This window comes from Artemia franciscana, chromosome 7 (genome assembly GCF_032884065.1).
Source record: "Artemia franciscana chromosome 7, ASM3288406v1, whole genome shotgun sequence".
NCBI classification, from domain to species: domain Eukaryota; kingdom Metazoa; phylum Arthropoda; class Branchiopoda; order Anostraca; family Artemiidae; genus Artemia; species Artemia franciscana.
Genome location: NC_088869.1, coordinates 5,061,849 through 5,077,364, shown reverse-complemented (window position 1 = coordinate 5,077,364; position 15,516 = coordinate 5,061,849). Strand labels below are relative to the sequence as shown.

General features: G+C 33.8%; 1 protein-coding gene across 1 annotated transcript in view; it reads right to left on the bottom strand.

Moving 5' to 3' along the window:
* Positions 1-13,865: 13,865 nt before the first annotated feature.
* The window catches only part of LOC136028758 (probable methyltransferase TARBP1), a 169,848-nt gene continuing 168,197 nt past the window's right edge, over positions 13,866-15,516 (bottom strand). Inside the window, exon 11 of the mRNA XM_065706642.1 lies at positions 13,866-14,045. Coding sequence (XP_065562714.1) covers positions 13,895-14,045 — 151 coding nt within the window. The 3' untranslated portion in view covers positions 13,866-13,894. The remainder of the gene's footprint in view (positions 14,046-15,516) is intronic.

Sequence of the window (15,516 nt, the reverse complement as noted above, 5' to 3'; positions counted from 1 at the left end):
AGATAGCCCTTTGGTTCAGTAAAATTGAAAGGTGCAATAACTGTGTCTTTGGGAATGACATAACCCCCAGGGCCTCTGGATAAAGAAATATGGTTAAGAAGTACATGGACATTTTCAGAGGCGGAGGGGAGTATTTTCGGAGATAGATTTTCTACGTGGAAAATTTCCCCCATTGGGATGGAAGTTTTCTGGGTAAACTTTTAATGAAAACATTAAGATTTAAAAAAAAATAGAGTATTTGACTTTTTATCAAATTATCAGACAGGTCAGACAGGTTTGAACTAATTTGAATTATTGTGTTTTGAATTAAAATGGAATAGTTGTGGGCATCAAGTCATGGCTAATTGTAGAAAAAGCCAAGACAGATAGTCCAATTGAGTGAAAAAAAAAGCTTAATGAGGTTCTTTCAGAGGCTTCACTGTTAATCACGCTCGATTTGTAAATATATTAGAAAATCATCCAATATATTTGCTTGTGAGGGTGCTAAAAACTGTTCTAATCTTGGTTTTAAATTAATTCTTTAAAGGAAAAAGTTTGAGAGGCATTAGCATTATGAGGTGCCATTTTCTTGATTATATACTTTTGTTTGGAATTATATGTTATACCTTATAAAGTACTAGGTGTTGGTGGGGGTGCTTCCTCCACCAAAGCCCCCCTCGCGCATAAGTCTTTATGCGCCATATTAGTTACGCGCCATTGTAATGTGTCCCTGTGTCCCACCTGTATATATATATATATATATATATATATATATATATATATATATATATATATATATATATATATATATATATATATATATATATGTTTTAAACTATGTAAGACTTGTCAATATAAAACATTCTTCGCTGTCCCATTGTCTGTGCATATACAAAGCCTTATATACTTATAATAACGTCATATGCAAACGCTCTTCTTAAAAACAAACATGCATACATACAACTTATTTTTATATAGTTAGATACATAGATACATTATATAGTTAGACCATGGGAATACGAGGAATAAGAACAGCCTCACCCTCAAAAGGCCCTGTCAAGATTGTTGCCTCTATTACTTTTTCCATTGTTTTTTTTTTACGGCAAGTCGCGTGCCATTGCAAAGCTTTGGTGGGTTAATATTTCGTAACAGTATTATTGGTACGCCTATTTTTAGTTGTATTACGTGTGGTGAAAACCCTGGGAGCTCAAAGGAATTTTTAAATTCAGATGGATAATTAACAGCTTCATTTGGTTCCAGAACTGTGTCGACTGACTGACTGCCTGGTCTCAAATCTTGGTCAAAATAATATTGTTGATTTCGTGGACGTCTTTATTCTTGGCTGCCAGAATCGCTCGTTCTCTTAGCCATTTATGATTTTTGTAATTGGTTAGAATATTCGGAAATACTTTTTCAACCAATTCATTTTTGGACGTCATTAGATTACAGAATTCAGCAGGCAGTTGTATACGTCCTGAAATTGAGCCAATGCTAAAGAGTTAATGGTAGGCGTTATGTATACAAAACGTTCCATTAAAAAGGGATCAACCATCTTCTGTGATGCAAAATTAAAGGCCAAGAACTACGCCTAGTGGATCTTGATACAATTTTAATAAAGGTTTCAGATTTGTTTTAGACATACTGACTAATATCAAAATTTTGCTTGATGCTACTGAACAAATTAAAATAAAATGCTCCAAAAACTCAAAATATTTATTATGAGTTACAAAATACTTTGTAAGTTATGTTTACTCTTTTGTGTCGGAAGCGCTACCCGATTGTAGTTGGGGAAAATAGACAACCTAGAAGCCTTTCAACCAGAATTGGTGTATTTGCAACTTAGCTCCTTATTCTTCAGCAGTTGACTCCCTTACTTTGCTCAATGCTTCTACTGGTGGTCCAGTATAGAAAGTGATACAACTCTTTGCCTCCAGCGTGATGCATACAGTGTCAATATGATAATTATCTTCTATCTTCAACAAATAGATTTCTAGAAGTAAGGAGTCTAGTTTCCCCATAATCCTGACCTAGATGCTACCGGACTGTAAACTTCAGAGTATATTCTTTGGGAATAATGGATTGCGTATATATTTACGTTTAGATGGTTTTACGTTTAGATGGCATTTAGACGGGTACGTTTACATTCCATTTACGTTTAGATGGCTTGTCTGCTGTAAGGATTTACGGCTCCATATTGCATCTTTGTGAATTCAGGCTCTATGTAAACATCTTAGAATTAATCTTAAAATCACTGATGTCTATTTTTATCTGTAGCATTGCTGTTAAGCAGTCTTGAAATTATATCTGAAATGCCCAAATTATTTGCAAGAACTTGGTGTTTTATCGAATTTACTAAACAAAGACAAAAATATGTAAAATTTTAAACAATTTATCAGGTTTCTGTTTAGATTGCTAACTCCAAAGAAAAAGAAAGAGAACTGAAGCACCAAGAACAGAAAATTCACAAAAAGAGAAAAAAAAGTTTGTCCACAGTCTTTATTATAGGTTCATTGGTTTGCAGAACAATTTCTATATGACCAATCTGGACTTATTTTTCTAAAATCATCAACGTTCCATAGACTTAAACTCACGAATAGAATTATTTCATCGGAGAAGAGTAGTAGAAGCACAATTATAGCGCGTAAGTCGTTACGCGCCATATTAGTTACGCGCCATTGTAGTTGTGTCCCTATGTCTCATCTGTGAATGTAGATAGATATATATATGTTTTTAACTACGTAAAACTTGCGAATATACAACATTCTTTGCTGTCCCATTGTCTGTGCATATAAATAGATTGTCAGATTTACTGACTCTTGAACATGCAACATATAATTCTCCATGGAAAAACAATCCGTATTCAGATCTTTACCGCATTTTTCTAATGATTGCCCTTGAGCTTTGTTGATGGTGATTGCTAATCGAACATTCCCTGTGTCCCCGCCGTCATATATATATCCCTCCTGTGCCCCAGGCGTCCCCGTTGTAGTTGACCCTGTGTCCCAGTCGTCATTTATATTCACTGTGTTCCGGTCGTCATTTGTGTCCCGGTGTCCCAGTCTATAATTTCTCTTTGAGTGTCCCAGTCGTCATTTATATTCCCTGTGTCCCGGTCGTCATTTATATTCCCTGTGTCCCAGTCATCATTTGTGTCTCGGTGTCCCAGTCTGTAGCGTCATATTATAATGAAGTCATATACAAAGCCTTATATACTTATAATGACGTCATATGCAAACCCACAAACAAACAAACATGCATACATACAACTTATTTTTATATATATAGATATAGTTTCTTTTTTAGTTTTTTTCTGATCTTAGTTTTTTTCTGTTTTAGTTTTTCTTTTTTTTATTTTCTTCTTTTTATTAATTTGTTTTCTTTTTTAGTTTTTTTTCTTTTTTAGTTTTTTCTTTTTTTTAGTTTTTCCTTGTTTTGGTTTTTTCTGTTTTTCAGTTTTTTCTTATTTTTCTTTTTTAGTTTTTCTTTTTTTTAGTTTTGTTGCTTTTTTAGCTTTTTTCTTCTTTATTTTTCAGATGTCATATGCAAACCCTCAAACATACAAAAAAACAAATATGCTTTAATTTTTTTTTCTTTTTTTAGTTTTGTAGATTTTTTAGTTTTTTTTTAGCTTTTTTTCTTTTTAGTTTTTTACCTTTTTTAATTTTTGTTCCTTTTTTTAGTTTTTTTTTTCTTTTTAGGCTTTTTTTTTAGTTTTTTAGCTTTTTTAGTTTTTTTAGCTTTTTTTCTTTTTACTTTTTAACCTTTTTTTTTATTTTTTTACCTATTTTCTTTTTTTTTTGGTATTTTTTATTAGCTATAACCCAGTAAAGAACGCATAATGACCAAAAATTTAAAGTACGATTTAATATAAGAATTGGCCTTTATAGCTAATTCAGGAATGGTAACCATATCGAGATTAGATTTAATTATAAAATGCTATTATGAAATAGCAGGGAAATAATATAAAAGCATACGTAGCCTTGAAGTGTCTGTAAATAGTGTAAAAATAGGTGTTAGATTACAATTTTACATTAATAAACGGACTATAACACGTAGTAATTGAATTAAAGACGAACACAAAAAAAAGTCCCAAACCCCTAAAATGGTGTTAGATCAAAACAAAATGTACACAATTGGAAGTATTTTAACAAGACAATAAAACTCAAGCATATTCTGAAAAGTTGCGTCTCTGGGACAGGTCAAGGTTGAAGTGGTAAATAACAACCTGGTAAGATTCAATCTTGTCCCATAATAAAAACTACAATAGCCCATGACTCCTAAAAATAGTATCAAATTGAAAAACCAAGTGCACTATTAGATCCATCTTGACCGAAATCCCTGTTTAGATAACTTACAGTTCCTTGCCCTGAACAGCAAGGAAAATCTATTGGCTTGAATTATTAGTAATGATGGTGGGTTCAGTAAAGATGTTAAAAGTAGAATAGCCAAGACCAAAGGTGTTTTCCACAGCTGAGAAAGTTTGAAGGAACAGGAAGATAAGTTTGTAAGTCATGAATAGAATATCGGAAGCTACAGTAATGATAGTGGTCATCACTAAAAATTACAGGTTAGACCTCAAAAAAGCATATAAGCTTCCAACCCTAAGAATTAAGTGACTGGCTTTGCTTGTGGGGCAGCTCAAAAATTGAGCCCTTTTATTATTCGTGAAACTGTTACTACCAACAGTTTTAACTTGATTCTCCAAAAAGGAAGGTCAGGCTTTAAAATCCTGGTAAAATGATAATGTAAATCTCGGTAAAGTATTCAGGATCTTCTAAGTCACTATATTGTCAAATATGTTTGATGTTTGTATGTTTTCATGTTTGTCCCTATTGAAATACAGAATAGTCCATTTAACAGTAAACTATTACCTTAGAATTACAAAAATTCTCAAAGATCATAAAATTGGAGAAATTTTACTAGCAGTAAGGTAATCTAAAGTGCTATTTTAGATATTTTTAAACCTCATATCACAAATACAATCAAGGACATTTTGATTTGAATTGACTGTGTTATCTTAATATATCTCTATCTTGAGGCAGCTTTGACAAATATCCAATAAAACTTAAAGAAAAAATTCGACTTTATAAAAGTTGTGAAATTCAAGAAATTGTAAGAAAAGTAGCTCACGAGGAAGCAGATGACCCTGACCCAAGTCTTATGTCAAAAATTGCAAAATGTACTTCTGAACCACTAGCACGAACTCGTGTAATGACTTATATCTGGAACAAGTTGACACGAAGTAAGAAATGGTCCCATATAGAAAAATTGTTGCTTCTACTCGAATATCTAGTAAAAGAGTAAAATATAAAAAAAAGTAAAAGAGTAAAAAGTAAGAGTAAAGAGTAAAATATAAAAAAAGTAAAAGAGTAAAAAGTAAAAAGAGTAAAAAATATAGTAAAAATATCTAGTAATAAAGATATACTCGAAGACTGTACAAATCACCTTGACGTGATTGACATTGTTGGGAAGCAATGGAGTACTAAGAGACATGGGAAGCGCATAGTGATTTAGTTGCAGAAGTGATCTGTTACATAACAAATGTAACAGTAGAAGAAAACAATGCACACCAAATGTGTGAGGAAAAAGAGGCCATAAAAAAAAGATGAGAATGCAGGTAATATGAAATACAGGAACCCCTTTCTTTCTTCTGACTAGTCTGATACTGAGTCGTCTCCGAAACTGGATAGTCTCCATAGGCTAAAAAATCCATTTGAAGATGAACAAACCGCGTTACAAAACGTTATTAGTTCAGATGATTGAAATTCGTTACTTACTTCTGATGGATATTATACTGAATCAGCTTCAAAAACACTTAGTAGTAGCACAGTGAAAAACCCATTTGAAGATTAAGTTAATAAGTGAATATCACATTAATCATTTATCAAGTGAAATTCATTTTTAGTGAAAGAACCCTAAAAATTATAGATAGTTTAATAACAAAACATAGAACCTCTGAGAATCTCTCTGATCTAAATCTAAATTGCACCATCCTTGGTGCAGCGGTAGCTGCAACCTAGCAAAGAACGAACCACAACCTATAGAAACCTTAAATGGAAAACCATGTCAAAAAACTGGCAAGCGAGAGGAAATTACTTTTTCTAACTGATAAACGGAGTAAACAACCAACCGTAGCCCAAAATAACCAAGCATAAAAAACGCATTATTTCATTAGCAACAAAAAACACTGTCTGAAACAAATTCATTTTCTGACTAAAAAAAAAAACAGTATCTCCACATACACGATGATGAATAACGTTATAGTCGTAAATGAAACCATAAATGACGTTATACTTTAGCTACATGATGAAGTCGGTTTCAACTGGGGTCCGCCGGTCGGAGCAAAAACTATCGCTCTTCGGTACAAAATACGTGAACTTGGAGTTTAGGCACAGTCTGTTTTACCTGTAAAAGATAAGTGCAACAATTGCACTAGGTCTACTAGGGCACGTCAATAGAGGGGGTGATCTCCTCTTTATATCTATATTTTTTGGTATTTACAATCATAAATACCTTTTTGTACTTTCGTTAAAAGAAAATCGAAGAAAAACCAACAGAAGTGCCAGAATCCATATTTAGAAAATATCTCTATTTCGTGAATTAACGCCAGTGATACGGATGTACCTTGAGGCATTTGTAAATTACGGGTTAATGCATAATGAAACTAGACCTACGTTGCCCGGGCAACGTGAAGTGTTGCGGCATTCTTTGTCCGGCTTCGCCGACTAACGTGTTGCGTGAGCAACACTTTGGTTTTGTTTCTTCGCTATCGATCAGTATTCACATGATCAAAGGCTATTCCTCAGCGTTAAAAAACAACAACAAAATTGTATCGAAAGAAGGGACTAAATTGACTTTGCAGCCAGTTAAACTTTATCGTTTTGACGGATAAAAACTAGGAACAATATCTTACACAATCTAGTTGGTATTATAAAGCTATCCCTAACTTTTCAGGATCAAAATACCATAGATGACATTCTATTAATATATCGGTTAAATGATGAAGTTGTCAGCCTATCGAAGTTTTTAAAACGGTATATTCAAACAAGAACGCAATCAGTTATAAGATTACCAAAGGTTATTCCTCAGCGTTGAAAAAACAACAACTAAAAAATAATATCGCAAGAAGGGACTAAATTGAAAGTATTTGCTTGTGGGGCAGCTCAAAAATTGAGCCCTTTTATTATTGGTGAAACTGTTACTACCAACAGTTTTAACTTGATTCTCCAAAAAGGAAGGTCAGGCTTTAAAATCCTAGCAAAATGATAATGTAAATCTCGGTAAAGTATTCTGGATCTTCTAAGTCACTATATTGTCAAATATGTTTGATGTTTGTATGTTTTCATGATTGTCCCTATTGAAATACAGAATAGTCCATTTAACAGTAAACTATTACCTTAGAAATGCACAAAATTCTCAAAGATCATAAAATTACAGAAATTTTACAAAAGGTAAGGTAATCTAAAGTGATATTTTTAAGCCACATGTCTCAAATACAATCAACCACATTTTTGTTTTAATTGACTTAATATATCACTATCTTGAGGCAGCATTGAAAAATATCCAATGAAACTTAAAGAAAAAATTCGACTTTATAAAAGTTGTGAAATTCAAGAAATTGTAAGAAAAGTAGCTCACGAGGAAGCAGATGACCCTGACCCAAGGCTTATGTCAAAAATTGCAAAATGTACTTCTGAACCACTACCACGAACTCATGCAATGACCTATATCTGGAACAAGTTGACACGAAGTAAGAAATGGTCCCATATAGAAAAATTGTTGCTTCTACTCGAATATCTAGTAAAAGAGGGGAATAAAGATATACTCGAAGACTGTACAAATCACCTTGACGTGATTGACATTGTTGGGAAGCAATGGAGCACTAAGAGACATGGGAAGCGCATTAGTGATTTAGTTGCAGAACTGATGTGTTGCATAACAAATGTAACAGTAGAAGAAAACAATGCACGCAAAATGTGTGAGAAAAAAGGAACCATCAAAAAAGATGAGAATGGAGGTGATATGAAATCCAGGAACTCCTTTCTTTCTTCTGACGAGTCTGATACTGAGTCGTCTCCGAAATTGGGACGACTTTCAATTGGGACGTCGTCTCCAAAATTGGATAGTTTAAATAGCCTAAAAAATCCATTTGAAGATGAAGAAACCCCGTTACAAAACGTTATTAGTTCAGATAATAGAAATTCGTTACTTACTTCTGATGGATATTATACTGAATCAGCTTCAAATACACTTAGTAGTAGCACAGTGAAAAACCCATTTGAAGATTAAGTTAACAAGGGAATATCACACTGATCATTTATCAAGTGAAATTCATTTTTTTGCGAAAGAACCCTAAAAATTATAGACCGCAGAAGAATTGTTTAAAAACAAAACATAGAACCTCTGAGAATCTCCCTGATCAAATAGCATCCTTGTTGCAGCGGTAGCTGCAACCTAGCGAAGAACGAACCACGACCCATAGAAACCAAAAATAGACAACCGCGTTAAAAAACTTGTAAGCGAGAGCAAATTACTTTTTCTAATTGATAAAGGGAGTAAGCAGCGAACCACAACCCATAGAAACCAAAAATAGACAACCGCGTTAAAAAACTGGCAAGCGAGAGCAAATTACTTTTCTAATTGATAAAGAAAGTAAGCAGCGCATAGAAACCAAAAATAGACAACCGCATTAAAAAACTGGTAAGCGAGAGCAAATTACTTTTCTAATTGATAAAGGGAGTAAGCAGCGAACTACAACCCATAGAAACCAAAAAATAGACAACCGCGTTAAAAAACTGGTAAGCGAGAGCAAATTACTTTTTCTAATTGATAAAGGGAGTAAGCAGCGAACCACAGCCCATAGAAACCAAAAATAGAAAACCGCGTTAAAAAACTGGTAAGCGAGAGCAAATTACTTTTTATAATTGATAAAGGGAGTAAGTAGCGAACCACAACCCATAGAAACCAAAAATAGAAAACCGCGTTAAAAAAACTGGTAAGCGAGAGCAAATTACTTTTCTAATTGATAAAGGGAGTAAGCAGCGAACCACAACCCATATAAACCAAAAATAGACAACCGCGTTAAAAAACTGGTAAGCGAGAGCAAATTACTTTTTCTAATTGATAAAGGGAGTAAGCAGCGAACCACAACCCATAGAAACCAAAAATAGAAAACCGCGTTAAAAAACTGGTAAGCGAGAGCAAATTACTTTTCTAATTGATAAAGGGAGTAAGCAGCGAACCACAACCCATATAAACCAAAAATAGACAACCGCGTTAAAAAACTTGTAAGCGAGAGCAAATTACTTTTTCTAATTGATAAAGGGAGTAAGCAGCGAACCACAACCCATAGAAACCAAAAATAGACAACCGCGTTAAAAAACTGGCAAGCGAGAGCAAATTACTTTTCTAATTGATAAAGAAAGTAAGCAGCGCATAGAAACCAAAAATAGACAACCGCATTAAAAAACTGGTAAGCGAGAGCAAATTACTTTTCTAATTGATAAAGGGAGTAAGCAGCGAACTACAACCCATAGAAACCAAAAAATAGACAACCGCGTTAAAAAACTGGTAAGCGAGAGCAAATTACTTTTTCTAATTGATAAAGGGAGTAAGCAGCGAACCACAGCCCATAGAAACCAAAAATAGAAAACCGCGTTAAAAAACTGGTAAGCGAGAGCAAATTACTTTTTATAATTGATAAAGGGAGTAAGTAGCGAACCACAACCCATAGAAACCAAAAATAGAAAACCGCGTTAAAAAACTGGCAAGCGAGAGCAAATTACTTTTTCTAATTGATAAAGGGAGTAAGCAGCGAACCACAACCCATAGAAACCAAAAATAGACAACTGCGTTAAAAAACTGGTAGGCGAGAGCAAATTACTTTTTCTAATTGATAAAGGGAGTAAGCAGCGAACCACAACCCATAGAAACCAAAAATAGAAAACCGCGTTAAAAAACTGGTAAGCGAGAGCAAATTACTTTTTCTAACTGATTAAGTAAAAAAAATAGTTTTTTTAAACTGAAAGTGAGGAGCGACATTAAACTTAAAACGAACAGAAATTACTCCGTGTATGAAAGGGACTGTTCCCGCCTTAACGCATCGCTCTTTCCGCTAAGGTTTGACTCTTTCTTACAACTCTACTTTTTAAAATAATTAAAAAACTTTAGCGTAAAGAGCAAAAAAATTTTTCAACTGGAAGTAATGAGCAGCATTACAACTTAAAACGAACAGTAAATATCACATACATAAGAGGGTTCGTCTCCTCCACACTACCTTGCTCTTATTAAACAGTAAAAAACTTTAGCGTAAAGAGCAGGGCGTTGAGAAGGGAACAGCCCCTTTCATACACGGAGTAATTTCTGTTCGTTTTAAGTTTTAATGTCGCTCCTTAATTTCAGTTAAAAAAACTAGTTTTTTTTATTTAATTTCTGAACGTTTTTGAATTAATGCATGTTTAATTTTGGCTCTCCGTATATAAATTATTAAAATAAAATTTGCATATTAATTCTTTTTTTGGCTAAATGGCTTTCTCTTAGTTTTGATCAGACGATTTTGAGAAATAAGTGGTGGGGAAGGAGGCCTAGTTGCCCTCCACTTTTTCGGTTACTTAAAAAGGCAACTAGAACTTTTAATTTTTAACGAACGTTTTTATTAGTAAAAAATATACGGAACTTAAGAATTAACTTACGTAACAAACTTCTATATTCTTATATTTTCATTATGTATACGAGGGGGTTTTTCCCCCCGTTAATACCTCGCTCTTTACACTAAAGCTTAGGTTTTGTCCCAATTCTTCAAGAATGACCCCTGAATCAGACAGGCCGTAGAATAAATAATTGAAATTACTAAAGATACTGAAGCATAAAGAGCGAGGTATTTAGGAGGAGAAGAACCCCTCATATGTGTAATAATGTCTTTTCGTTTTAAGTTTTAATGCTACTCCTTATTTTCAATTGAAAACACTTTTTCATTGTTTATTTTTTCATTGTTTTTTTATAGTAATGCTAGAAAATTCTGCGTCCTTTTCATTGAATTTCTCTTCCCCCATGACATATTCCTCCAAGGAAAGATCCTCCAACATAGCCCCCTCCCCTCAACCCCCACCAAACCATAAAATCCCCCTGAAAACGTCTGTACACTTCCCAATAGCCATTACTGTATGTAAACATGGTCAAAGTTTGTAACTTGCAGCCCCTCCCCGGGGGACTGTAGGGGAGTAAGTCATCCCCAAAGACATAGTTATTATGGGTTTTGACTATGCTGAACAAAATGGCTATCTATTTTGATCCGTTGACTTTGGGTAAAAAATGAGCGTGGGAGGGGGCCTAGATGCCCTCCAATTTTTTTGGACACATAAAAAGGGCACTAGAACTTTTCATTTCCATTAGAATGAGCCCTCTTGCGACATTCTAGGACCACTTGGTCGATACAATGACCCCTGAAAAAAACAAACAAAAAAAAACAAATAAACACGCACCCGTGATCTGTTTTCTGGCAAAAAATACGAAATTCCACATTTTTGTAGATAGGAGCTTGAAATTTTTGCTATAGAGTTCTCTGATACGCGAAATGCGATGGTGTGGTTTTCGTTAAGATCGTATGACTTTTAGGGGGGTGTCCCCCTATTTTCCAAAATAAAACAAATTTTCTCAGGCTCGTAACTTTTGATGACAAAGACTAAATTTGATTAAACTTATATATTTAAAATCAGCATGAAAATCCAATTCTTTTGATGTATCTTTTAGTATCAAAATTCCGTTTTTTAGAGTTTCGTTTACTATTGAGCCGGGTCGCTCCTTACTACAGTTCTTTACCACGAACTGTTTGATAAAGGGAGGAAACAACGAACCACAACCCATAGAAACCAAAAATAGAAAACCGCGTTAAAAACTGGCAAGCGAGAGCAAATTACTTTTTCTAACTGATAAAGGGAGTAAACAACGAAACACAACCCATAGAAACCAAAAATAGAAAACTGCGTTGAAAAACTGGCAAGCGAGAGCAAATTACTTTTTCTAACTGATAAAGGGAGTAAACAACGAAACACAACCCAAAATAACCAAGCATAAAAAACGCATCCTTTTTGAAACCATAATGAAACCATAAATGACGTTATAATATAGCTAACAAAGGTCTTATCGTTATATGGTATACCAGAAAAATACATTAAAGTGATTTGCGCTATGTACGAGAATAATACTGCTGCGGTTAAGGTAGGAAATGAGGCTAGCAACTGGTTTTGTATTAAATCAGGAGTTAAGCAGGATTGTGTTCTATCCCCCTTTATATGGATCATTTTGATGGACTTCGTCTTAAGGAGCACAGGAAAGGCAATTGGAGACCATGGAATCAAATGGGGAGGAAGAACGCTCCTGGACTTAGATTATGCTGATGATTTAAGCATATTAGATGAAAGTGTGAGCAAAATGAATGAATTTTTAGAGGTTTTACGAGTTCAGGGTGCTAAAATAGGCTTGAAAATTAATGTTAAGAAGACTAAGTCACTAAGGTTAGGAATAAGTGAAGATGAACAGGTGACCTTAGGTAACGAAAAGATTGATCAGGTTGGGAGCTTCAGTTACCTTGGTAGTATTATTAGTAAAGATGGTGGGAGCAGTGAAGATGTTAAAAGTAGAATAGCTAAAGCTCAGGGTGTTTTTTCACAGTTAAAAAAAGTTTGGAAGAATAGAAAGATAAGCCTACAAACCAAGATTAGAATATTGGAAGCTACAGTGATGACAGTGGTCAAATATGGCTCTGAAGCATGGACACTCCGAAAAGCAGATGAAAATTTACTAGATGTTTTCCAGAGAAATTGCCTACGGATTGTTCTGGGTACCCGGCTGACTGACCGTATTTCAAACAGTAGGTTGTACGAAAAGTGTGGTTCAATCCCGCTTTCTGGGGCTATAATGAAAGAAAGGTTGAGATGGCTAGGCCACGTTCTACGGATGAAGGATGACAGATTACCGAAGATTGTCCTTTTTGGCCAACCGTCTGGGGCTACACGGAAAGCAGGTCGTCCTTGTCTGGGTTGGGAGGATGTCATAAATAAGGATTTAAAGGAAATGGGAACTTCCTGGGAGGGTGTAAAGAGGGAGGCTTTAAATAGATTAGGTTGGAGGAGGAGCGTGCGTAGCTGTGTTGGCCTCAGGCGGCTTGGTGCTGCAGTGAGTTATTAGTAGTAGTAGTAGTAGTATATGGTGAATTCGGTTGCAACTGGGGTTCGCCGGTCAGAGCAAGAACTATCGCTCTTCGGTACAAAATACGTGAACTTGGAGTTTAGGCACAGTCTGTTTTACCTGTAAAAGATAAGTGCAACAATTGCGCTAGGTCTACTAGGGCACGTCAATAGAGGGGGTGATCTCCTCTTTATATCTATATTTTTTGGTATTTACAATCATAAATACCTTTTTGTACTTTCGTTAAAAGAAAATCGAAGAAAAACCAACAGAAGTGCCAGAATCCATATTTAGAAAATATCTCTATTTTGTGAATTAAGGCCAGTGATACGGAGGTAGCTTGAGCATTTGAAAATAAAGGATTAATATATAATGAAATAAGAATCAATTATTTAACATAAGACGACATAATGATTATTTTTTCCAAAACAAGAAGAAGAACACTATTATTTTTCCGTTTTCTTTCTTTTTTCCTGTTCCAGAAAAAAATTCTTTTAGCATATTTGATATGCATAAAACTATCCATGTAGTCCACTTGGAACGAAAGAAATCTGATTTTATTGAAAGTATAATCTTAGTGAGATAGATAAATAGAAAATTAAAAATGTCAAAATCAGGTCAAAATTTAGTTTCTGAGATTTTTTTTTCATGGCAGTGGTTAAAGTTGTTACGTTCATAAACAACACTAAGCTACAAAAATGTTCAAACGAAAGAATAAAGTTATATTTTGTCATTTCAGTACATGTTGTTTGGCATATTCCCAAATAAAAAGAGCACCAGTAACGTGAACATTCAATGACCGAATTAGTCCAGCCTGGGGCACTTCAACACAAACGTCCAGCTGCTGAATAAGTTCAACTGGAAGACCCTCTTTCTCATTCCTAGAATAAAGAAACAAGGATTATCTATATATATAAAAATAAGTTGTCTGTGTGTGGATCTGTGGATGGATCAGGTGACGTCATGTTTGTTCGCATATGACGTCTGAATTATTTCACACTAATACAAAAGAAGAAAAAAACTAAAAAAGGTAAAAACTACAAAAAAAACTAAAAAGAAAAAAAACTAAAAAAGCTAAAAAACTAAAAAAAAACTAAAAAAAGGTAAAAATCTAATAACTAAAAAAAAAATGAAAAAAATAAAAAAAGGCAAAAACTACAAAAAAAATAAAAACTAATAAAAAAACTAAAAAAGCTAAAAAACTAAAAAAACTAAAAAAAACTAAAAAAAGGTAAAAAACTAAAAAAAACTAAAAACTAAAAAAGAAAAAAACTAAAAAAAAGGAAAAAACTGAAAAATAAAAGAGAAAAAGAAAACTAAAAAAATATGAATAAATATATATAAAAATAAGTTGTTTGTGGGTTATGTCTGTCTGTCTGTCTGTCGAGTGACGTCGTGTTTGTCCGCATATGACGTCTGAATTATTTCACACTAATACAAAAGAAGAAAAAAAACTAAAAAAGGTAAAAACTACAAAAAAAACTAAAAAGAAAAAAAACTAAAAAAGCTAAAAAACTAAAAAAAACTAAAAAAAGGTAAAAAACAAAAAACAAAAAAAAAACTGAAAAAACTAAAAAAAGGCAAAAACTAAAAAAAAACTAAAAACTAATAAAAAACTAAAAAAGCTAAAAAACTAAAAAAACTAAAAAAACTAAAAAAAGGTAAAAAACAAAAAAAAACTAAAAACTAAAAAAGAAAAAACTAAAAAAAGGAAAAAACTGAAAAATAAGAGAAAAAGAAAACTAAAAAAAATATTAATAAATATAAAAAATATAAATATAAATATAATATAAATTAGCAATCAACAAAGCACCGAGACACAAATGACGACCGGGACACAGGGAGTATAAATGACGACCAGGACATAAGTAAAAAAAAAAACTAAAAAAACTAAAAAAATGGTAAAAACTACAAAAAAACTAAAAACTAATAAAAAAACTAAAAAATCTAAAAATCTAAATAAACTAAAAAAGAAAAAAAAGAAAAAAGGAAAAAAATAAAGGAGAAAAACAAAACTAAAAAACGAATGCATATACAGACCGGGACACCGGGATACAAATGACGACCGGGACACAGGGAATATAAATGACGACCGGGACACAGGGACACAACTACAATGGGGACGCCGGGGGGCACAGGGGGATATAAATGACGACCAGGACACCGGGACACAAGGAATATAAATGACGCCCGGGACACTCAAAGAGAAATCACAGACTGGAACACCGGGACACAAATGACGACCGGGACACAGGGAATATAAATGACGACCGGGACACAGGGACATAACTACAAAGGGGACGCCGGGGTGCACAGGGGGATATATAAATGACGATGGCGACTCAGGGAATG